The sequence below is a fragment of the Anabas testudineus genome, chromosome 15, assembly GCF_900324465.2.
Source record: "Anabas testudineus chromosome 15, fAnaTes1.2, whole genome shotgun sequence".
NCBI lineage: Eukaryota > Metazoa > Chordata > Actinopteri > Anabantiformes > Anabantidae > Anabas > Anabas testudineus.
Genome location: NC_046624.1, coordinates 4,525,513 through 4,548,926, shown reverse-complemented (window position 1 = coordinate 4,548,926; position 23,414 = coordinate 4,525,513). Strand labels below are relative to the sequence as shown.

At 40.2% G+C, this 23,414-nt stretch overlaps 1 protein-coding gene across 2 annotated transcripts; it reads left to right on the top strand.

Moving 5' to 3' along the window:
* The first annotated feature begins 136 nt into the window (after nt 1–136).
* Nucleotides 137–23,412, top strand: ide (insulin-degrading enzyme). 2 transcript variants are annotated; one of them, XM_026354012.1, is made up of 25 exons: nt 137–271; nt 1,086–1,270; nt 1,871–2,078; nt 3,296–3,465; nt 4,166–4,288; nt 5,144–5,256; nt 5,438–5,600; nt 5,872–5,964; nt 6,102–6,193; nt 6,531–6,611; nt 6,987–7,090; nt 9,211–9,313; nt 9,428–9,550; nt 9,960–10,042; nt 11,309–11,453; nt 13,083–13,193; nt 13,438–13,558; nt 14,562–14,653; nt 15,480–15,591; nt 17,548–17,715; nt 18,013–18,285; nt 19,262–19,323; nt 20,314–20,386; nt 20,494–20,561; nt 21,193–23,412. In XM_026354012.1, the coding sequence occupies exons 1-25, from the start codon at nt 186–188 to the stop codon at nt 21,286–21,288; spliced, it is 3,048 nt and encodes a 1,015-aa protein (XP_026209797.1). In that variant the 5' UTR covers nt 137–185; the 3' UTR covers nt 21,289–23,412. The 2 variants fall into 2 exon arrangements, with proteins under 2 accessions (XP_026209797.1, XP_026209796.1); XM_026354011.1 differs by lacking the exon at nt 11,309–11,453 and adding an exon at nt 10,430–10,574.
* The last annotated feature ends 2 nt before the right edge of the window (nt 23,413–23,414 follow it).

The window sequence follows — 23,414 nt, the reverse complement described above, 5'->3', positions numbered from 1 at the left end:
CACATTAATGTAAACTGTCAGCGTATTTAACAGCTGTTACCGAGGTTAAATGTATTTCTCGGTAAATCTATTAGAGAATAAATAGCGTACCATATTGTATTTCACTCTGCTCTCTGTTCGATTACTTGTGTCTATTCAAAGATGGCGGCGGAAAAGCCAGGGTTTGTTTTCTATGGGTGTAAAGTATGTTTAAGTCCATTAATCGAATAGACCTGCTTACGGGATATCGCCAGTTAGCAAGCGGAGGTTTGTGTCTTAACCAAAATTTTAGGTAAGTGTTGTCAGTCAAATATTATAAATGTTATTGTTATTTTCACACCAAACGTGAAGCTAGCTAGCAACCGAACTACAGTTAGCGGCTCGAGTCGTTAAAGCCGGTTGTTGACCAGCTATACTGTACCTGTTAGCATTGTTGCTACGTGAGGTAGTAGTTAGCTAAACGGTTAAATGGTCTAACTATACGAACTATTACCTGTATATTATTATACATTTTACAGTATCGGAGAATCAAATATTACAACAGAATTACACAAGTCCACTCAACTGCCACTTGAATTATTTGTGATCTCTATGCGGCTTTGTTGCTCATTTAGCAATCTATCGCTAACCTGTCGCTACTGGTAGTGTGCTTGTTCTTGTCTTTCAGCTAATTTTATTGAGTTACACTGCTAAACGGTATCTAACATAAATAACATTAGTGTGCGTTTTCAGTCAGATATCAAGAAATTGTTATTTGTATCCTTAAATCTATTTCTTTAGGAATACGCTTTCTAACTTTAAAAACTGTACATTGCATTGTCAGTACATGAGTGACTACACAAACTTATTATCCAAGCAGGATGACCTGATTAGTTAATTGGTTGTATTTCAACACTGTTCACAAGATGCCACTAAAGATGAACTCCAATAACCACAAAATTGCTAAAAGCAGGCCCTCTCATAGTCGTCTTACAACGTTTGGTTTTGCTTTAGAGTCTGACAGTGCCCCCCGAAGGTCACCGTAAAACTGACTCAGGGCTGTTTCATGTGTTCTGGTCGGTTTTCCTTACTGTACTAAACATTCACTTTACATCTCTTTATTGCAGACTGGTGTCATCCTTGCCACTCAGAATGACCGACCAGGCTGTGAATAGGGTGGTTAGTGACATAATTCGCTCTCCAGAGGACAAACGGGTTTATAGGGGGTTGGAGTTTACTAATGGTCTGAAGGCCATACTCATCAGTGACCCAACAACAGACAAATCATCTGCTGCTTTAGATGTCCACATAGGTAAGGGTATTTCATCCTCATCATGCTGCAGGGTAGAAATGTGTTTTATGTTTGTGTACTTTTTCTCCTTCCAGTAAATGTAAATGTCCCATTTACTTTTTGGAAAGCAATAGGGAAATATATGCAAAATGTGCAACTCTTTGTGACTTGTAGGCCATCGAAATGGTTCTCAGATCAAGCAATAGTTGGTTACATTTACTGTAGGAGGATGAAATGATGATATTCTTGATGCTTCATTTGGATAATGGAATGTCATCCATGTTTCATCAAGATGCAGATTTGCAAAGGATAGGAAAGTGAGATGATTGTTATTAGACTACAGCAATCTGTAAAGGTAGATGCTTACACTGCATACTGGTAATTAGTAAAAAAAAAGTCAGGTAATTATAGTCCTGTTTCAGTGTCTTTATTAAATTTGAAAATGGCTCAAACATGTAGCCGGTGTGCTATTACATACAGATATTATTTACACTTTTCACTATACTCAGCTGTGACCTGGAAAGGTCTGAAAAGCCAAGATGATCAATATATGAACTCCAGTGTATAGAGAGATACAGACTTATCAAATGCATTCTGTGGCCATTTTTCTTAAATTCACAGGTTCATTATCAGATCCTCCAAACATCTCGGGCCTGGCTCACTTTTGTGAGCACATGCTGTTCCTGGGAACAAAGAAATATCCTAAGGAGAACGAATACAGCCAGTTCCTCAGCGAGCATGCAGGCAGCTCCAATGCCTTTACAAGTGGAGAGCATACCAACTATTACTTTGATGTCTCTCATGAGCACTTGCAAGGAGCATTAGATAGGTAATTTCCTGTTTATTTAATCTGATCTATTTTTCCTGATGTATAAGTAATTTGTATTTTAACTAGACCTTATGTGTATCTTTGGATTTGGATTCTGTGATATTTTGTGTACTCAGCTGTATAAATGTTAGCCATAATAAGCAATCCTGACACTAACTACATGAAAGTCAATGAGACTTTAGTCTCTTTTTACACATTTACTGTAATAACAGTCTTTTTGATGCATTAAGGCAAATGTCATCTGCCTAAGCAGTTCTTCCTGAGGCTGTCCAGGTGTTAAGCGCTGCCAGGTTTTTGTCTGTCTCTTGGTTACCAGAACCACTTTCATTCATTCTTTTGTAACCAACAGTACAATTCCTGCCCCCCACAGGCTAGAAACCCCAGGCACAGGGTGACACTAATGTCCTTATCCTAGCAGGGGGCTCTGCTCACATGTCAGCTGTGGTGGGTTGAAGAGGACAGTCCGTCAATGTCAGAATTTAACCTGTGGGGATAAGTTTACCTACTTATAAATGAATGATAGTCAAGAAAGCACATGTCTCTGTGGCACAGGCTAATTCTGCTCCTGTACCATTGAAATGTGAAGGCCATCTGGAGTTGAGTACTAGGAAAGGACAGTGCACAGTATGTTGAAATATTGATGATGTTGCCTGTCATTAACTGACAGCATTATTTTAGCCATATTCTTGATAATAATACAAATTGATGACTGTAGCACAGCTACTGCTTTAGGGGTTGACCAATTGGTAAACATTTTGTTGTTGAGTTTTAAAGGATGTATTTTTACTAATAACAGCAGAAAGCACCTTTTAAATGTAATCACATATCTGTGCCAATGGTCATGGTGGGATATTTATATTGATCCGATCACTTTTTTTATTTAGATCAGAAAAGGATTTTAGACATAACTTGGGACAATAGTCCTTCAGTTGCATAAAGCTTCAAACGTACAGCAGAAACAAACCCACTGCGTATCTTTAAAAACATTCAAATTTTGTTGGCTCATCATTTCCTCATTTGCACGGCAGTTGCTCTCACTTTGTACTTTGTATGCAAATTAATTTTCTTCACTGCTTCTGTGTCTGCAAATGGCCCCAAACAACAATTAGCATTAAATTACCAATGAGAGCAAGTCTTATGTATTTACATTCTATATATGAAAATGCTCAACTTTATACTCCAGAGTTTATTTGCTTGTCATTTTGCAAAATATATAGATTTGCCCAGTTTTTCCTGTGCCCCCTGTTTGATGAGAGCTGTAAGGACCGGGAGGTGAATGCTGTGGACTCTGAGCATGAGAAGAACCTAATGAATGATGCCTGGAGGCTGTTTCAACTGGAGAAGGCCACTGGCAACAAAGACCATCCCTTCAGTAAATTTGGAACAGGTAGTTTTCAAAGGCATTTTTATTTATGCCTTTGTTCTACTTAATAATTACCCATTTTGGTAAATGTTCAAAATATTAAGCAGTGTCAGAAAATCCCCTGATTTGTAATTGCAAAAGGACAGAATTTTCTATAACTACAGGGCTAATATTTGGATTCAGTCAATTGACATTTAACAGTAGAGGGATACATCTCCTGACATGAAGGGAGCTTACTCTGTATTCTAGTGAATTAGAGTAGACGGCTCCAAGCTCAAAATAGCCACCCGATGGCAGTCTTGACTTATATAATCTTTATTGCAGTTAAGTGAAGATCAGACAGGCCTGAAAGTCATGTACTCTTGGCAGACAACATTATCTTCTCTAGACTGTTGCTTTGCTTTTATGTCTCTCTCAAAAACCCTCATCCTCTGACACTCGGCTTCTCTCAGAAGTGCAGCATGTCGGCAGCAGTTGTATTTGTTAGGTTTATTCACAGATGGCAATAAAAGCTGCTTCATGTACTTCACAGGTTATTTTCACTCTGACTCAACCTATCTTTTATCACATTAGAGAGAACAGCAGCGCTTCTTATTTTTTTACTACTTTAAGGAGTTATCTGTATCTCAAGAAGATCATGCTGATGTTTTCTGCAACCGATCATGACACTTGTGTTTACACACTGATAAATCCAAAGGGCTGAATTGTTTTCTTCTTCTTATAGGTAACAAATTGACCCTTGAGACAAGACCATCTAAAAATGGGATTGACGTCCGTCAGGAACTCCTCACATTTCACTCTACGTATTACTCCTCAAACCTCATGGGTCTCTGTGTGTTAGGAAGAGGTACGATTTCAACTCAAACGAATCTTTTAAAATGTTTCAACATCCTCTGTCTTAACAGCACTTAAGTTACCAAAGACACCAATAACTGTAAGTCAACTAAAACTAAATTACAAAAACTAGTTACATGTTACATGCAAATTCTTGCACAACTAGAGCATATGAATTCATTTTGACAATCTACATGATATAACCAAATTAGGTCATTCTCAAGGCAGCGTCCCATAAGCCTTTCACTACGTGCACTCTTTGTAATCCTCCTCCTGTGAGAAACTCTGAAAAGCTCAGCTTCCTTTTGTGGTAAAAGATCATCACCTTCTTGCTTTCGTTTGCCATCTACAGCAGACTTTGTGTTGAAGTACATTATAGTGAAAAACAACTCAGAATGAAATTACTTGACTTGAAATACTGAAGAAATTCTGATATCACACATGGCACCTATTTATTATATTGTATTATTAGTATTATCTTTTACACATAATGCCTATTTTAATTTCAAGTGACTGATGTTATCCTTCCTCCTTTTATTTATTTTCATTCTTCAAATTTGCATCTTATTTACATTAAAAGTAGAGAATAAAAGCTGAAAAGTCACATTTCGAAACCCTGCCGTCTTCATCTGGATCACAGGACAGACAGATTCAGCAAAATTGCTCACAAGAGCATCTTACTCTGATTAATGACTCAAACTGGGTTTTCAGTTACTCAGCTGCTCTGTGTTGCAAGCTTTCTTTCATGGAAACAATTGTGAATTTTGTTTGTACTAAAATGAGCAATATAATCTAAGCTAAATTGTAAATGTGTTTGGAATCTTTTTTTTTTTTTTTTTTTTTTAATCTTTCTTCTCATTACTTACAGAATCATTAGATGAGTTGACCTCCATGGTGGTTCAGCTGTTTGGAGAAGTGGAGAACAAGAATGTGCCCGTGCCAGAGTTCCCTGAGCACCCCTTCCAGGAAGAACATCTCAGAGTGAGCTGGGTTTTTTTTTGTTTTAATCTTGCCATTATTACTTTATTTATTTATTATTTTAGCGCTATAGAGAAAACCTATAGTTTGTATTGTATGAGTTGTTGAATTCTGCCATTTTTAAACAATGCCAATACCTTTTCCTTTGTAACTTTTTTTTTATGCTTTCTGTATTCGGTTACAGCAATTCTACAAAGTGGTGCCTGTCAAAGACATCAGGAACCTGTATGTGACCTTCCCCATCCCAGATCTACAGAAGTACTACAAGTCTAACCCAGGACATTATCTGGGGCATCTTATTGGCCATGAAGGACCTGGAAGTTTGTTATCTGAGCTAAAATCCAAAGGTAGGACATAAAGTAGAGCTGAACATGTTGTTAGAATTTAGGTCAATAAAACTGTGAAACACATGCTGAAAAACAGTTTGTATGGCCGACCTACTGTTTTAAAGTCGCTACCTGCCAAAATAGAATTTATATATTCAGAATTTATATTTTATTTCAATATTCAGACTTTTATTTCTTTCTTTACTGTATAAAAAGAAAAAAAATCTACTCCTGACTGAATGAGGGGAAAAGTCATGCTAATCAAGTCTCATTTTCATGATAATTATTCTAGGCTGGGTGAATACGCTTGTTGGAGGGCAAAAAGAAGGGGCCAGAGGATTCATGTTCTTTATCATCAATGTGGACTTGACTGAGGAGGGCCTCTGTAAGTACTGCAACCATCTGTAGTTCAGTCCCCAAATGTGTTTTCCATGTGGTTATGATTATTCAGGAGTGTGGTGAGATTTGTGTAAATGAGTTGTAAATGCTATTCAATGAGGCATGATTTGTGTGTCACTGCAGTGCATGTTGAGGACATCATCTTCCACATGTTCCAGTACATCCAGAAACTGCGTACTGAGGGGCCTCAGGAGTGGGTGTTTGAAGAGTGCAAGGTAATTAATGTGTATTCAGCGACAACATTTCAGACAGAGGGGCACAACAAACTTGACCTACTTATTTCAGGCTAGTGGATAAACTAATAGAGCAGCAGAAACACTGACAGCACATGCTAATGGATTCAAAGCCTCCCCGTTTTTGTTTTTTTAAAGCAATATGTAGCCATGTGTAATTTTGCAGTCTATGCTGTAAAAATAGTTTCTACAAAAAAATCTTGATAATTCGATATTACAAATAATGCTTATTGGTTTAATTATTTTGCTGTAATCAAATTTTTATTTCACCTACTTTTTGCACCTGTTAAATCCTCCACCTCTGTTTCACTTTCTGCAGGATTTGAACAAAGTAGCCTTCAGGTTTAAGGACAAGGAACGACCCCGTGGCTATACTTCCAAAGTGGCTGGTCTACTACATGTAGGTCCCCTGTCCATCTGCAAAGGTTGTTTCCAGGGAGACACAATGCAGCTCGTTGCATCTGTGCTTACTGTCGTCATCAGCCTGACTGGTGCTGCTGTTGGCTCTGCATTGAGAGACTTGAGATGTTGCAGAGCCACAATCAGAAATGGGCCCTGCTTTTGTATTTACCACAGTTCCTGTATAGTTTGACTGGTCTTTGGTTTTTTGCACTAAAAATACTTTTTAACAAATAATGTTTTGTTATCAGCCCCCTTCCCGTAAATACTCGAATTATTTATTCTTTAAAAGTTGACAGTTCCCCAAATGTTTTACTGCTAATCCTACCACCTCAGGCAGTAGAGTGCTAACAGATTTCTGCTCGTTGTGTTACAGTATTATCCAATTGAAGAAGTCCTAGCTGCGGAGTACCTTTTGGAAGAATTCAGACCAGATCTGATTGAGATGGTGCTCGATAAACTGAGACCAGAACACGTCAGGTCGGTGTGACTACATCAGCCTCTTCGTTTGTTCCCAAGAATAACAGAGATAAAATTTATAAAATGGACTTATATTATTTACATATTATTATTTATTTGCTTATTGTAGAAAAAAATTATGAACTTCTAATATTAACAATTAATTTGAGATGTATTGTTTTAGCCAGTGGGACTCTGGGAGGCCCTGCATTATTAAAAAAGAGAAATCTGGATCTTAAGTATCACAGACACGTATGTGGAAGTGTGTCTTGCTCAAACAAAAATGAATTCTGCAGAAAGAAAAGTTGTTGATGCTCACTGGGTTTACTGAGCATTTTTGACTCTTCCGGTTCACTGGTGTACAAATGAAGAAAATTCACCAAAATTAGGAACAAGGCATGCAATAGTCTGTGCAGGGTAATGTCTAAGAAACTAATGGCTACTATCAATATTCATGAGTCCACTATCAGGAGAACATTAAACGGCAATGGCGAGCATGGCAGAGTTTTAAGCAGTAAGCCACTATTTTCCAAATAAAACATTGCGTCTACAGTCTGTTAAAGGCCATGTCAATAAGACTACTGGGAGAATGTTCTGGCTAGAACAAAGTAGAACTGTTTGGCTTAAGCGCGTAATAAAGTGACTTAGATGGCAAAACAGCACACCTAAACACACTAGTATTTCTAGAAATATACACAAGGGGCTCTAAAAAATTCTATCACCACTGTATGAAATAATGCATTTGTACAGTAACCGTAAAGAAGTGCTTCAGAACATCTGCTATAACTTCACAACCAGCACCTGTTCTTATAGTTATTAAATAATTTCTGCTGCTTGTCATCTGTGACAAAGTGCTTTTCATTTTCTTTGATATTTGGATGAAACAGCTTTTCAATTTTCATCCTTGAAGTGGAATGCCAGACAGATTTGATTAACTCCGCAGTCTCAAAAAGGGTTAGTTTGTTAGAGCAGCAATGGATATGTGTGCGCAGGAATACATTATCAAGTTTCAGTCTCTGAATTGGAAATGCTGGTACTGTCACTGCATTTTCCACAGTCTGGCCACCAAAAGTGTTTTTTAACTTGTGACTAACCTGTTAGAATGGCCACTTAATTAGGTACACCTGTACAAGCTAAGACAATCAGAAAAACTAAAACGATTTTAGTTGAACCTGTCAGAAAGGGGATAATTATTTGTTTATTATAAAAGTCAAAGCAGGTGGTGGAATCATATTGGAATTTGGTATGTTCGGAAGTGTTTCTAATGTTTTGGCCCCTCATTTATGTAACTAGGGTGACTAAATCATTAGAAATACCTCGATACCTTTCTTATAACACTGGTGGTATAAGAAAAACCATCGTTGTGTTCCAACTTCTCAAACGTAAAGGAATCCACTTTGGGACGTAGCAAAATGTGATACAGATATACACACATATTGAACAAATTAGCTATTAATTGCAACCCCAAATAACATCTTGTCCATTTTGTTGTTTCAATTTTGGGTGGTGACTGTTTGTGATACATTTCTCTTTGGCTGTTAGTCTTGATTTTCAATATCTAGTCTAGTGTCTGACAAGATGTTGCTGATGGAATGTGGCTGGGCAGGTTTTGAGGCAGTAGCCAATTCTTTATAAATATTGGCTAGTGTTATTCATTTTATGGGATACTGCTGTGTCAAAACAAAGTGCAGACGTGTGACTTGTCCATTCCATAATGCTTATCAAGCAGCAGATTGTATGCACTCACTGGCTGACCCTGATGGTTTGCATGCCAGTCACTTCCTTTTATTGGAGTGGCTATGTAACCTTGGAGGTTTTGTCAGCAGCTGTAAGTTATAGGAAGTTGGGCTGCATCATAAAATGACTTGGCTCACTTGTTGATAAAACACTATCACTGTTTCAAGTTTGTGATTGAATAAAGGTTTAGGTTTAGGTTCAGGCTGCAGTGAAGCCCACATTCACACTCCAGCCTTGCTAGTGCACAGGATATTTAAATGTGGCTCATCAGTTAGAGGCAGACAACGTGTAAATGGATCTCTGCTACCTCAAACAAGATCCAAATGGAGTACTTTCAAAGCACTTAAATCTTATATTAAGAAGGTCTTTGCACTCGTTTGACTTGCTCTTTTTCTTTTTTTCAGAGTTGCAGTGGTGTCAAAGTCGTTTGAAGGTCAAACAGACAAGACGGAAGTCTGGTATGGCACGCAGTACAAACAGGAGGCCATCTCTGAAGAGACCATCAAGGTGATTCACTGTTATAACGCTCTGATTAAATTACACACTATATTGGGTTGTCTGTTGTTGAGTGTATGACTACTGTTTAAGTTTTGCTTGCTGATTTTTGTGTCTGCGTTTCAGAAATGGGCAAGTGCAGATCTCAATGGCAAGTTCAAATTACCTATGAGAAATGAGTTCATCCCTACCAGCTTTGAAATCTACCCTCTTGAGAAAGATTCTTCATCAGTCCCCACTTTAATCAAGGCAAGTGTTTTTGCTCCACCGCTTGATCATCTAAGTGCTGTCACTCTTTATTACCTGATGGCACAGTCCATGCTTTATTCCATAGTGTTAAAAATCTCTGTATCGTTTTCATATGGTAATAAACTACTGTTGCATTATAATTGAGACATAAAACATTTAGCACTGTTGTTACATTATCTCAAGATCAGAGGAATTAAGCTGTTAACAGCAGCGTACATATTTCATTCTCTGAAATAAGACTGAATAATACTGTCTTTTTCCTTACTCACTGTGTGTGTGTGTGTGTGTGTGTGTGTGTGTGTGTGTGTGTGTGCGCGCGTGTGCGCGCGTGTGCGTGCGTGTGTGTGCGTGTGTGTGCGCGCGCGCGCGCGCGTGTGTGTGTGTGTGCGTGCTCTCTTGTCTCTTCCAGGACACTGCTATGAGCAAGGTGTGGTTCAAGCAGGATGACAAGTTCTTCCTGCCCAAGGCATGTCTGAACTTTGAGTTCTTCAGGTGAGTAAATAATAATGAACCTTTGTACTACCATCTGGAATTTTGGGCACATGGCCTCTTCCAGTGTTGGTACATGCTACACCATAGATATTACTACATTACCTGGGATAGGCTGGATTAGCTAAACTGCGAAATTACTAAATCCTTCCTAGACAGTATTAGTCTATTAAGACTCTCTTTAGCTCAAACCATGCAACAACAAATCAGATACCAAACATTCAACTGTATATTGTAATATTTGTGATGCATACCTAGACCATCATACCCTAATAAGTACAATTAAGTACGTGGTAATGTGGAGAGTCACGTACTGTGCAGTACTGCTACTGAAAAATGTAGAGACCAATAACATTACTCTTTGTTTGACCATTGCCATTTCCTCTACAGCCCGTTTGCGTATGTGGACCCATTGCATTGTAACATGGCATATTTATACCTGGAGCTCCTCAAGGACTCCCTCAACGAGTATGCATATGCAGCCGAGCTAGCTGGCTTGAACTATGATCTCCAAAATACCGTCTATGGGATGTATGTAAGTATTTCCAAATCCCTATCCATCAACCTCATGCTGCATCCCAGACCCTCCCATTGTCATCCTCAGACTGCCCTACTGTGGCTCAGCCAGACCTAGGTTGATGGGTAATTTTATGCCACGTGTTCGGCCACATGGAGAAGTTTTATCATACAGTAATTAAGATAGAAAACTCCATGTTTGTTACTGTCTAAATTATCAAAGTACTTGAAAGTACCACCACTCAAAACAGTTTCAAACCTGGCTAATTATTTGGCAAAACCTTCAGACCCAGACCTGGCTACTCTAGTCTCTGTTCTCCCTGCATTGTCTCCTTCATTCTTCATCAGTTTCTATTTTCCTTTGTTCACCAACCCCTCACGAAATGCTTAGGACTACAGAAGAGCTGTTTTTTTTGTTTTTTTCCTTATTATTATTATCATCATCTCTCGCTATTGGAGGCTTTCCTTTTAACTGCGGGCGTGTAGTTAACACATCAGGTGAAGCGACACAGAATCATACGTTGATCTGAAAACCGTGGTAGCTCGAGTCTTCCGTAAAATAGTTTTTGCCAGTCATGGCGGGACATTAAGTTGGTCACGAGGCTGCATATACATATTCTTTAATATATATCGTTCTTCTTACACTTGCTGTATGTTCTGTTTTTTTCTTTAGTATTTTGGTTTTTGTTATCTTTCTCCCAACAAACATGTACTTTGTTTTTTTATCCCCCCCCCTTTTTGTTCTTCCATTAGTCGTTACCTATATGCAGATCCCCTGCACTGCAACATGACCTACTTGTTGCTCAGGTTGCTGAAGGATGATTTAAAAGAGTATACATATGCAGCCCGTCTGGCCGGGCTGGTGTATGGTGTAGCCTCAGGGATGAATGCCATCCTCGTAAGTAAGCCGTTTGAAGTCTGAAGGGAAGGGGGGGTGTCAGTGAAGGGTCCGCTCTGAGTGTTTGGCCCTGTGTGGAAATGGCTTGGTTTTCTGGCTTCTTCTAAGTTTGCTGTGTGCTGTGTTTGCTGTTTGGCTAATCTATAGATTTTATGGGAGTCTTTGCTTGCAACTGCTGTGTGTAGGGTAGCTGGACACAGTTCTCTGGAAATGTAAATGTTTCATTTCTATTTAAGCTAAAATATTTTACCTTACAGAATATATATTTTTATGCTTTTTGCTTTTATCCCTTAAATTAAGTCTTCACCAAGACCTAATTTTAATTAAATGATTGATTTTGAAATGAAGTAATTAATGAATCCCCCCTCTTTTAGCAATAAAACTAACAAATTCAAAACTTTGTGCAGACTTACAGTTTCAGTCGAGGTCAAGTGAATAACTATTAGTATTAGATTTACTTCCAAAATTCATTTAGGATGATTTCAAACTGTGGACATACAGCAAAATGAAATAATGACACCATGGTGTCACATAAAGTTGCACAGCAAAGTAAAACCCTTCGTGTAAATAAAACAGATTTGAAGTTGTGCTTTGCTTTAAACCTGTCTAACTTCCACACTAACACTATATTCTGTCATATGACCCAGTAACCTGCATTCATTAGCTACTTCTCATGAGTGAATTCATGATTGTGATGCGTCCTCAGAGACCGCTATCCAACACGCCATCTGTGTAGCTGTGTGATGGGCTGTGTGTAATTGATTAGAGTCAGCAGTATTGGTGTGGCTGGCTGGCTGCTTGTCAAGGTTAATGATGCTAGGAGAGAGATTACTTTTAACAGGTGTCACCGCAGGGACTTGGCGACAGGGAGTGGCAGGGTATAGCATAAGCAACCACGAGAGCATAGCCATGTAGCTGGAGGTTTTGCTGAATCGTGAGAGTCCGTAAGGTGTGGATGACATTGCAAAGTGGAGACTTTAAATAACCTTGACTGTTCTTTTCTGTTTTTTAAAATGCTCAGTAGCATAAAAAAACCTCATCACCAACCACTTACATCAGTTCGGTCTGCCTGAGAGATTACAGGGAAATATTTGCACTGCAACTGATGATGAACTGATGGGGCCTAACATAGAAATTTGAAGGTGGTTTCATACCAGATTTTATAGTGTTTGTGTCCAAATACATCATAATATAATGGAAAAAAGAAATATGAAGGATGTTTGACATTTGCATTTTCATTATATTGAATTGGTCTATTAGGATTATATGATTTATTGATGGTACCAGTGTCCTGCTGGTGGATAGAAACTTTTCTGTATGAAGTATATTCCTCCACATATTTTTAAGTAACCATAATTTTATTTGTTCATTTTCTGCAAATATGTCTTTATTTAGTGTAGAGGCGGTGACTAACGTTAAGCAGTGGAGGCATAGGCTTTTCTTGACAATATTTGGACAGTCAGTAATTACTGTTCTTGGTCACATAGTAGAAACAAATAGGTCAAATGTCAAATGAGCTGGTTAAACTCCAGTACCACTTTAGGAACACCACTAATCATGCTAGGTTCTTTCCTTATTGATCTGTTTGTTGCTAACGTCCCACCTGTCCTTTATCACTGTCTGCTGCAGCTGTCTGTTAAAGGTTACAATGACAAACAACACATCCTGCTGAAGAAGATCATTGAGAAGATGGCCACCTTTGAGATAGATGAGAAGCGATTTGACATCATTAAGGAAGCGGTAAGCTCCGACTGCATCGCCTTCATCACTATGACTTTGAGTTATTAGTCAAGCAGAAAAACAACTTTTAACAAGTCACGCAGTAGCTGACTTTAATTTCTGGGTATCAAAATACTTTTTTATTCTGACAAAAGCAGTATAGTAGCAGTAGCAGTGGCACCAGTTTAGATACTCTGCTGGAGATTTGACTCATTCTTCTAGTTATATCATAAAGTCATTTTTTGCCTTCTCTCCCTCCTTGCAGTACATGAGGTCTTTGAATAACTTCAGAGCTGAGCAGCCTCACCAGCATGCCATGTACTACCTCCGTCTACTCATGACAGAGGTTGCTTGGACCAAAGATGAACTCCGAGAGGCTCTGGATGGTGAGATACTGCTCCTAATCCTTGTCTTTTACTTTTGCTGTTGTCCTAACAGAGTCTGAACTGAAAAACTGAATAAATGCAACAATAAAGCTAGAACTGAGCATGTATGGGATGTAGCTAGTTACTTAGTAGCTATAGTGACGAGCGAAAGGCAATTGTGCCATTAATTAAAAGCTTGTGAAGAGTTTTACTATTTCACATTTTTACATGCTTGAGTTCCTAGGCTTGTTTGGCTTAAAGTCGATGAAGAGCAACTCTTTCACTCCTCTCACCTTAGCTCTTGTCTTCCCTTCCTTTTTTCCATCCTTAAATCCTCATTTGAATGCTGAGGCTGTTCCCAGCAGATTCTGTCTAGCTGCAGTCTTTCCTCTCTGCAGTGCCAGTCTGGAACCTGAAGGGCAGATTTTATTATTTTTTTTACCACTGAATTCATTCTCAGATTCACAGGAGACTCAATTAACCTGTAGGCTCAAGCCCTGCAGCCCAGTCACCAAGGCCTCCAATTACCTCCCCCTGTTCACTCATTAGTGTCTTTAACCTTGTGCCATCCTCTGTCTCGGGTCTCTGAGACACTAAATTTCTTGTTTCTGAGTTGATGTATTGTGGCTGTGGACAAACAATCGTTTAGAGAAACTGTATGTGTATCTGTGGGTGTATGTGCATCCCTGTAGTAGCTCATCCTTGAATCTGGGTCAGACGTTGCTTGAATTCAGATTGACCAGCCCACATCGAGACAGAGTTGTTTTTTGTGCATGTGCAACTAAATGTTAGTGTGCATTCCTACCATGCTTGCATGATGGTCTAACATGTGACCATTGCTGTCATGACAGGAATACTCTGTTGTACGGTAACACACACACACACACACACACACACACACACACACACACACACTGTATTTACTGTTTGTTTGTTTTTTTGTTTTTTTTAACTGACTCAGTTTTTATAGCAGTTGTGAAATTGCTCTCTGACTGATTGCTGTTGTCTGTGATCTGTACTCCAGATGTAACCCTCCCACGCCTGAAGGCCTTTATACCTCAGTTATTGTCACGGCTACATATTGAAGCCCTTCTCCATGGCAACATAACCAAGGAGGTTTGTTTGAAGTTTTACTGCCAGTTAAAGTATCTGTTCCTCTATAGATTTCTAAATAATAATAATATATTAAGTCACTGCACTCGCTTGACACCTTGAAATAATGATAGATAAGTGGCAGCAATGATCCATTTCTTCATCATCAAAATACAGTGTTGAGATGCTCCTGTAACATAAGAGCAACAAGTAACAAAAGTAGTTTGACAGAAAAAACATTGTAATATGAGGATGTATGATAGATGAGTGATAAGGTAACAATGTTTGACTACCTGTTTCATGATAAGAAAGTTAGTTTGTTAAAATAACTCAAACTTTTTCCAGTGACTGTGCTGGAGGCCTATTAATGTCTCTGGTAGCTCAAGTCAAGCCTCTGTACACTGTCTATAGTACTTCTGCTACCTGGCTTTAGAAGTCAACTTTCATCTTCAAACTTTTATATTTGCCCTAATTTTTAATATTTAGTAGATTTTTGAAAGCTTCGACCATTACAAATGAAATCCTATTCACTTTCTACTTTGTCTTATGCTACCATCTGGAGCTTTTAGATTTCTCAGATAAAACTGACTGTCTGCATGGCTCTGGTTCAGGCTATTTGTCATCTTCATGTTCATAATTCCTTGTGTAGCCTCTTGCTGTACAAAGCAAAGGTGTTAAAGATGTGATGACAAACTCAACTCCCAAGCCAGGCTAAAGGAAAGAAATATAGACAGATCTAAATAGCAAGTAATGGTATTTAGTAATTAGTAGGGTTTTTTGTTTTCCTGTTACCCAAACTTTTAGGGACTTGAGTGTTTTGTTTTCTCTTCCCAATCCATCATCTCTCCAGTCTGCTCTTGGCATGATGCAAATGGTGGAGGACAAGCTTATTGAGCATGCTCACACAAAGCCCCTTCTCCCAAGCCAGCTGATTCGCTACAGAGAGGTGCAGGTTCCAGACGGTAGGTCTTCAGCTTCCTCTCACACACACACTGGTTAAATGCTCTTAATGTTATCTGCCAGTCTTGCCTGTCTCCATGGTGACCACGTGGAAGGCTTCTTGTGGACTTGTTCTCATCATCGGTGACGCCGTCTTGGAAAGAATTGATTAAATTTCAGCATTTCTCAATTTCCCTTGGCGGAACAAAACGGTCACGGAATTGAAATCGACGTCACTGGGCACAAAATTCATACACACACACTCCACTTAGTAGCTCACAGAAGAAAGTACATACAAAGCACAGCACCTGCACCGCCTTTCTGATTACATTAGGGAACTTGATTGACGTAGAGAGGAAAACCAGAGCTGAGGAGGGCCACCTGGAGACATTCAGTGCCTCACTGAGGGATTTTCCATGCTCGACTCCAGACTGCTAGTCAGACACAGAGCAGGAGCACAGGAAGACGTAAAGGATGTAAACACAAAATTGGCTTATGAAATGACTGACTGGCTGACAGTTTGTCCAAGAAACATGTTGCTACTCTGAGTTAAAAGCTTCAGAGGCGAAAGTTCACAGAAATCTGGCCAGTTAGGTATTAATCCTTGTTAAAAGCCCTGTCTGATCAAAACGTAATAAGTAGAGTCAAAAAATTTGAGTGTGCAGTCAGTGGAAAACTGACTGACAGGATCAAGTTATTAATTATCAAGTGATTGAGGCATGTAAAGTGGTTGCAGTAGAAATGGCTTTCAGGCCACAGTTGGCATTTCACACTTCTTTTGAGCTGACATTAGCTTTTGGCACATTAACATTCTGTAACAAAAAAAAAGTCTAAAATTTCCCTATTTGACATAAAAGCTTTAAAGGAGCTCATCTGGTTCCCGCTCATTTTTTCTTAGCAAACTTAACTAAAAGTTTTGACATGTTGAGAGGAATGCGAAGGAAGACGTTGTGGACTCCCTGAGCGCAGAGCCAGAATGCTCAGTCAGCATGTGCAGCCTCAACCCGTCCTCCATTCAAAGGGAGCTTAATCACAATGGGCTCCAACAAGCTGAAGCTGAGTGTAAAAGAGGCCAAGTTTTCTCCTGTGTTACAATGGATGCCTCCTCCAAACACATGTAACAGATGAAAGGCTGATGGAGACCAGTTTTGAGCTGCTCAGCGATAAACCAAACCAAACAAACCAAAAAAAAAAAACAAAAAAACACAATGTTAACTTTACAGGAGAGTGTCCCCAGTGTCCTGTGCCTGAACTTTCCCATTTCACTGTATTACATTTGTGCCTCTAGCACTGTGCCCAGGCTTAACTGTATATCTACAACTGAAACAGCTCATTTGTTTTTTTACACACATCACTTATGCAAGGTACTTCATGCAGCAGTCATCATATTTTTTACATACAGAACACCTTTACCAAAGTGATGGAAGGGTTAAAGTTGGGAGAAAGAATCTGCTGATGACCCCAAACACACAAGGTCATCTGTGAAACACAGTGGAGGTCATGTCATGGCTTAGGCTCCATGGCTTCTTCTGGGACAGGCTCATTAATCTTCATTGATTAATGGCAAAATGAACTAAGAAGCCTAATGAAACATTTTATCTGCCTATTTAAATAAATACACAACCAAACTGATTGGGAGATCCTTCATCATGCTGCAAGATAATGACCCAAAGATTTTAGACTGGCCAAGTCGGTCTCCATGAATAATAATAAATGCTGATCTTTTGCCTCATATTCATCTTTTGATATCAAACCCAAACGTTTTCAGTTTACAGCACAAATAAAGGAATTGGCCCCACTGTCCCAATACTTTTTAAGGAGAGTGTTGAACCGCTATAATCAGCATTAAATATAGGCACAAATAGCAGAAAGAAATAAAAATGCTTATGTTATATTTCAAATGTGAGTCGTTTTGTTTCATGGCCAGCACAACATCCCCACCTTTTTAAAAATTTTAACAAGAATTATTCTCCTCCCAGGTGGCTGGTACGTTTACCAGCAGAGAAACGAGGTGCACAACAATTGTGGCATTGAGATCTACTACCAGACAGACATGCAGACCACCCACGACAACATGCTGCTGGAGCTGTTCTGTCAGATCATCTCTGAGCCCTGCTTCAACACACTGAGAACCAAAGAGCAACTGGGTGAGTCGGAAAAGCACAGTTGAAGAAGACTTGGAACACACATTTCCTTGGAAGCAATGCTGTAATAGTACTAGACTGTATATCAATAATATAAACACAGAGAACTTAACCAAATCGGTTCTGTAACATATTTTTAAAAAATATAAATGTTTTTAAACTCTGAAAAGCCTTAGGGCATATGATTATGAAGTTAATAGTTTGGGGCAAAATGGGCTTTGAACATTTTTTCTTCACAAGCTAAGGTACCCTGTGTGTTGGTTCTGCCGAGCTCTTACATGTCTTCTCTCCACGCCCAAGGCTACATTGTGTTCAGTGGGCCCCGGCGGGCTAATGGTGTTCAAGGCCTGCGCTTCATCATCCAGTCAGAGAAGGCGCCCCACTACCTGGAGAGCCGTGTGGAGGCTTTTCTCTGCACCATGGAGAAGGCTGTGGAGGAGATGAGTGAGGAAGCCTTCCAGAAACACATCCAGGCCCTGGCCATCCGCCGACTGGACAAGCCGAAGAAGCTGTCTGCTGAGTGTGCCAAGTACTGGGGAGAGATCATCTCTCAGCAGTATAATTTTGACAGAGGTGAGGCCTCCCAGCTGTCCTCTTCACCTTGCTGCTAACTCTTAATTATGCTTAGGTTTGCCAAACACACTGTTTTTAAGTAGATACGTAAAAAAAAGATGAATGTGATGTAACAGCTTGCGTAAGAGCTTGTGTTACATTGAAATTCAAATATAAGTTCTTGAGAGTGATCAAGATTTTGGCCAGTCCCAGAGGTGAGCAGGATGTTGCTTAGAGCTGCACAAATTGGGATCGATTAAAGCCTGAAATAATCTGCAGCCCTAGCACACTTCTCTCTCGCAGCACTCTCCTGAGTGCCATAATGGATTGTAATGGGTCTGGTTCACTGGTAATCTGCCTAAAGCCCCAAGTGATGGCAACACTGAAAGGCCGCCAAGGGAGTGATGGTGATTACAGATACTAGCAGTGTTAGTGGAGTGAGGGCTGCTAACATGGCCAATGCCAAGGGCACAGAAAAACATGCAGCACAAATGATTAGTCAGAGCTCGCACACGCTTTTGCATGCACTAACTGAGAGATTGAGCTGCTTTTAGCAAAATGTTCCCTTTTGCTTGTTTTACAAAATAGTTTTTTTTGCAATTTATGCAAAACTAGGTTCATCATCACACTATTACAGACTCCAGATTTAAAAAGAGATTTCCTAGTGATGTACTTCTTATTGTTACAATTGAGAACTTGTGCCATGGCTGTGGAAACAATCCACAGGTGCTGCACAATCAAAACCAAGGGACAAATAGAAAACAAATGAATATAATGAAAAGGGAGCGATCTCAGATATCAGAGCTTTACAAACACACAGAGTAGTATTTAAGACGTTTAGGTGCCTACACTTAATTATTGTTGAATGATGTATATTTAATTGAGGTCTGTTTTTTAGACCTGAGTCACGTTTTACTAAAATGCATCAGTCAGCATGACTCAGGGTTTCATTTCAGTGACTGGTGATGTTAACACTGTTGTCCTTGTTGTGTTGCAGATAACATCGAAGTGGCGTATCTGAAGACTTTGACTAAAGAAAACATTATTCAGTTCTACAGAGTAAGTAGTGCAACACATTAACTTCTCATACAACCAGTGATGAGTTGAAGACGTGAAACTCCAGCTCACACCTCGGTTCACACCAAATGATCTGCTTAGTTGTACTTTTAATTGCAGACATTCTTATATATTTTCCAGAATTCTGTGAAACAGGTCAGAGTTTGGTGGATATATCATAGTAACATACTGAAACTCTTAGTAGACAGAAAAGAGCGTCCTGCAGAGTCATGTTTACCTTCCTGCTGTAGATAACCAGAGTTGTATAGACTGAAACTGGATTCAGTTTGCCCTCCCAGCTTTCACCTCCTCCTGCTTCTATTCATAGCCCTGGAGGTGACACTGACACAGGATGCTCACAGCATATCAGCTGCCATAATGACAGCCAGCCAGCCTGCTTCAAAGGGGATAAAGGGCCGAAGACACACGGCACCTGAAAGAATTGGCATTATCTCAGCCTGGCAGAAACCATTACAGATCCCATGTAGAATAATGCATTTCTAATATCATACCAGCAGCAATCACAGAAGCTCTGTGTGTGTATGTGTATCCGCCCCCCCACCACCATTTGTGGTCGCCAGGATTGACGCTGTCTGACTGCAGATGAGCCAAATCTCCAGTCTAATATAATCCTCCATCCAGAGATGGTGATGAGGCCCGACTGTGTAGCTAAATCTCCACAGGGCTGTCACAACTGATCTCAGACTCAGTGGGAAAATTCCACAGCTATCCCAGCCACACTGAGCCTCTTCTTCTGTGGTTCTTCGTAGAACACAGTGATAAATCATTCCAGTTACTGTTTCCAATGGATTAATGTGTTTGTGTTATGTTTTTTTTTTTTTTTTTCCACCTGAACTATTTGTGAGCATTTGGATAATAAATGAAATTCTGGAAAATGTCGGTTACATTAGTGAAGCTACTTGTCAGGAAAAAACTAAACGTTTCCTGTCACCTCTGGTGCATCATCCCACCCGTCTGTCTTGATCTGTGCAGGATCGGCTGACAGTCGAAGCCCCGAAGAGACACAAAGTGTCCGTGCACGTCCTGTCCAGAGAGATGGACTCCTGTGAGTATATGTAGACAGAAACAAGCGTCACTGCAGTGTGTTCAGTCAGAGCCACGTTGACCTGTGCGTCACTCTGCATGTGCGTGGGTGTGTGTGTCTTTCACCAGGTCCAATAGTAGGAGAGTTTCCTGCTCAGAATGATGTCAATCTGGCCCCTGCTCCTTCCCTGCCACAGGTAATGTTCATGTTCTTTATTTAGACTGTGGTTCACCTACTGACACACGTTTGCCTCATGAATAAATCTGTATTTTTCTTTTCAAAACCAAAAATAACTTGATGCCACCAACAACTATTACTTCAGCCTCAGTTATAATTAGGTAGCTCACTGCTTTGTCCCATAGAGCTTTAGTGTTGTCTGGTAAAACACAGCAGTTAGCCACATGTTCCTTTATCAGTGCTGTGATGATGGTGTGTTGGAATTCACTTAAAGACTCACTAGAGACCAAATTTGTAATGATCTGCAGCTGAAAACAGTCCCTACAGACGCACCACCTTTTATTGGTGAAAACTAGACTGTTGGGGGGAGGCTTTTTTTAAATGATCTGTTCCCTGATCTAGTGTAGTTAGTTAGTTAGTTAGGGTTTAGTGTGACTGACACAGCAGCAGCTCTTGTTACACTTCTGATGAGTTAGTGCCAACACTACAGGCTACCTCAACTAGTCACCATGGAAACAGTGTGCATGTAGCTGTTTTTGTTTTTTCGTACCAAACACACTCCACCTCCAAGGACCAGACAAAGCAGTACAGTGTGACGACGCCTGTCAGTGGGACTGCCACTCTGAGCTGCTGACTCTTTGTTTCCACAGCCCACACTGATCCAGGACATGACGGAGTTCAAGAGGAGCCTGCCGCTGTTCCCCCTGGCCAAGCCCCACATCAACTTCATGGCTGCCAAACTGTGAGCGAGGCCGGCAGGTCGACGCGCAGCAAGCAGGGGGTGGGTGACCGCAAGAGACCCCACTCTCCCTGTCGGGAAGACTGTCATCTGACTGTGCCTGCATGAGTGTGTGTGTGTGTGTGTGTGTGCGCGCGTGTGTACACATGTGGCAGGTTGAAGCCACTAAAAGAGATGTTGGAAACAAATGCGTGTATTCGAATCACAAAGTTAGCCGTGGTCGTCGATGTAGCCGTGGTAACGATAGAGGTCAAACCAGACCCGCCTCACGTTTAAGTCTCCGCAAAGGAGAAACACTCACGCATCACGATACTGTGTAGGCTGTTGTAGAGGACATAGAGACGACCTAAAAAAAAAAAGAAAAACAAGACAAGGGTCAGATCCCTTTAAATGAGTTAAAGTTAAAGCTTCACAGTAGGAGGCGTTTTATTTGAATCTTTCAGATGTGCTGCTTTGAAAACGGATAGCGGGTTTATTGTGATGAAGTGGAGGCTGTAGAGGCTAAAGACGGTAGCTCCATGAAGGTCTTCTTTTATGTGTTGTTCTGGTATGTTTGCTATGTAACTGCTGAAGGCACCACGACTCTCCAGAAACCCTCACTCTCAGTCAGACGACCATTTTATTTAAAAATATCTGCCTTATAATTACGATTTTTTAATCCTCACAAGTTTTGAAATGTTTTTGCTTGGTAACTGGTAAAATGTTGGGAGCCTTTGAGGAGCTGTTTTAAATTGCTTATCACAAAAAAGGAAAAAAAAAAAAAGAACACGCCCATGAAGTGTTGTAATTTTTTAAATTGCATTTTTACAGTAGTATGTCATTCAGACATCTCAGGGGTTACCTCCATGCTGTTTCTTTTTTTTTAAGTTCAGTTTTATTAGTGATTGATTAAAATAAAACCACTTTTATCAGTGTCATCTACATTAGTACTTTGTTCACTGAATGTGATCGAATCCTTTCTGATGATTTCTTTTTTGTACATCTCTGAGGAAACAGGGGCTGTAGAACAGGATTTATTTTTGTTTGTTTCTTTCACTCTGGGGCGATTTGTCATTTGTCTTCAACGTCATGTTTGTGTGTGAGACTTTCTGCAGCTTGTGCCTTTCCAGGGGAACATAAGTTAGTTTGAATCTGGCTGCTCCTGGTCTGATCCAGGACACCAGGATCAGGATCTGACACCCTCTCCCTCTTAAATTGCTGGACTGTTCATTGGCATAGATGTCAAAAATGCAGCTAGCCGCCTTCTCTGAAAAGAAACCTTTCATGTTGATGTCAGAAGGGGCGTGGGGGGGTCGGAGAAAAGCTCCAGTCTGGACTTTTTTGTTGTTGTTGTTCTGAATATATGCACTTCTCTCACTAAGCAATAAACATAACGATGTGAACAGAGACGAGTGTGAAGCAGAATGAGACGTGATGCTGGACCCACGCTGATCCCGGGCTCCCGTGTCCGCTGCGTGTTCTGAGAGGCTGGTGGTGAGTTGACGGTGATGTCGGTGCGAGCGTGACCTGCTTCCTCAGGTGCTATCCAGCTTCAATGATGGAGCTGCCAACCACTCCAAACCACAGCCAAACAAATCTGAGTTAGAATTTCACCCCTTGCCCAGCCACACCTGCTCTCAGGTCAGGCTTTTATATTTATATTTATATAGCTTCTCCAATGTATTCCAGCATTTTACTATGTTGGCTCAAAACCATTTCAGGGTTTTTTTTTTTTGTTTTGTTTTTTTCTTCCCTTATTCACACATAAGGCCCTCCTCCATTAGACTGTGTTAAAAGGAGCCATTTCATTGTGGTTAAAACCCAAAGAACCACCAGCAACAGCAGGCCTCAGGTAGTCTTTGGCTTCCGCAGGCAGTAGCTCAACATCGTCTGGGAGCAGTGACAAAGTGGTTTTCAAGCGGTGTACAGGAGAAATGGAACACTACATATCAGGCTTGGGTGGGCCGTGCTCTCTTTATCTTATGAGGTACCTAGTGATTGGTTTAGAAATTCAGAACCTTGCTTTTATTTCTGGCTGTCTTTCAAGGCAGATTAGGTTGGTTTGCGGTCACGGGTCGGTAATGCGAGTGCTGATATTGAGTTCTTTTTATTGTCTCCTGCGTGTTTCTAATTAATAAACAACTGATTGGAACC

Bases quoted from the DNA above. Each gene is read 5' to 3' on its own strand.
- ide (XM_026354012.1), top strand. From the start codon at position 186: ATGTTTAAGTCCATTAATCGAATAGACCTGCTTACGGGATATCGCCAG. The intron at 5,257-5,437 runs GTGAGCTGGGTT...ATTCGGTTACAG, and splicing joins TCCAGGAAGAACATCTCAGA to CAATTCTACAAAGTGGTGCC. The intron at 6,612-6,986 runs GTAGGTCCCCTG...GTTGTGTTACAG, and splicing joins AAGTGGCTGGTCTACTACAT to TATTATCCAATTGAAGAAGT.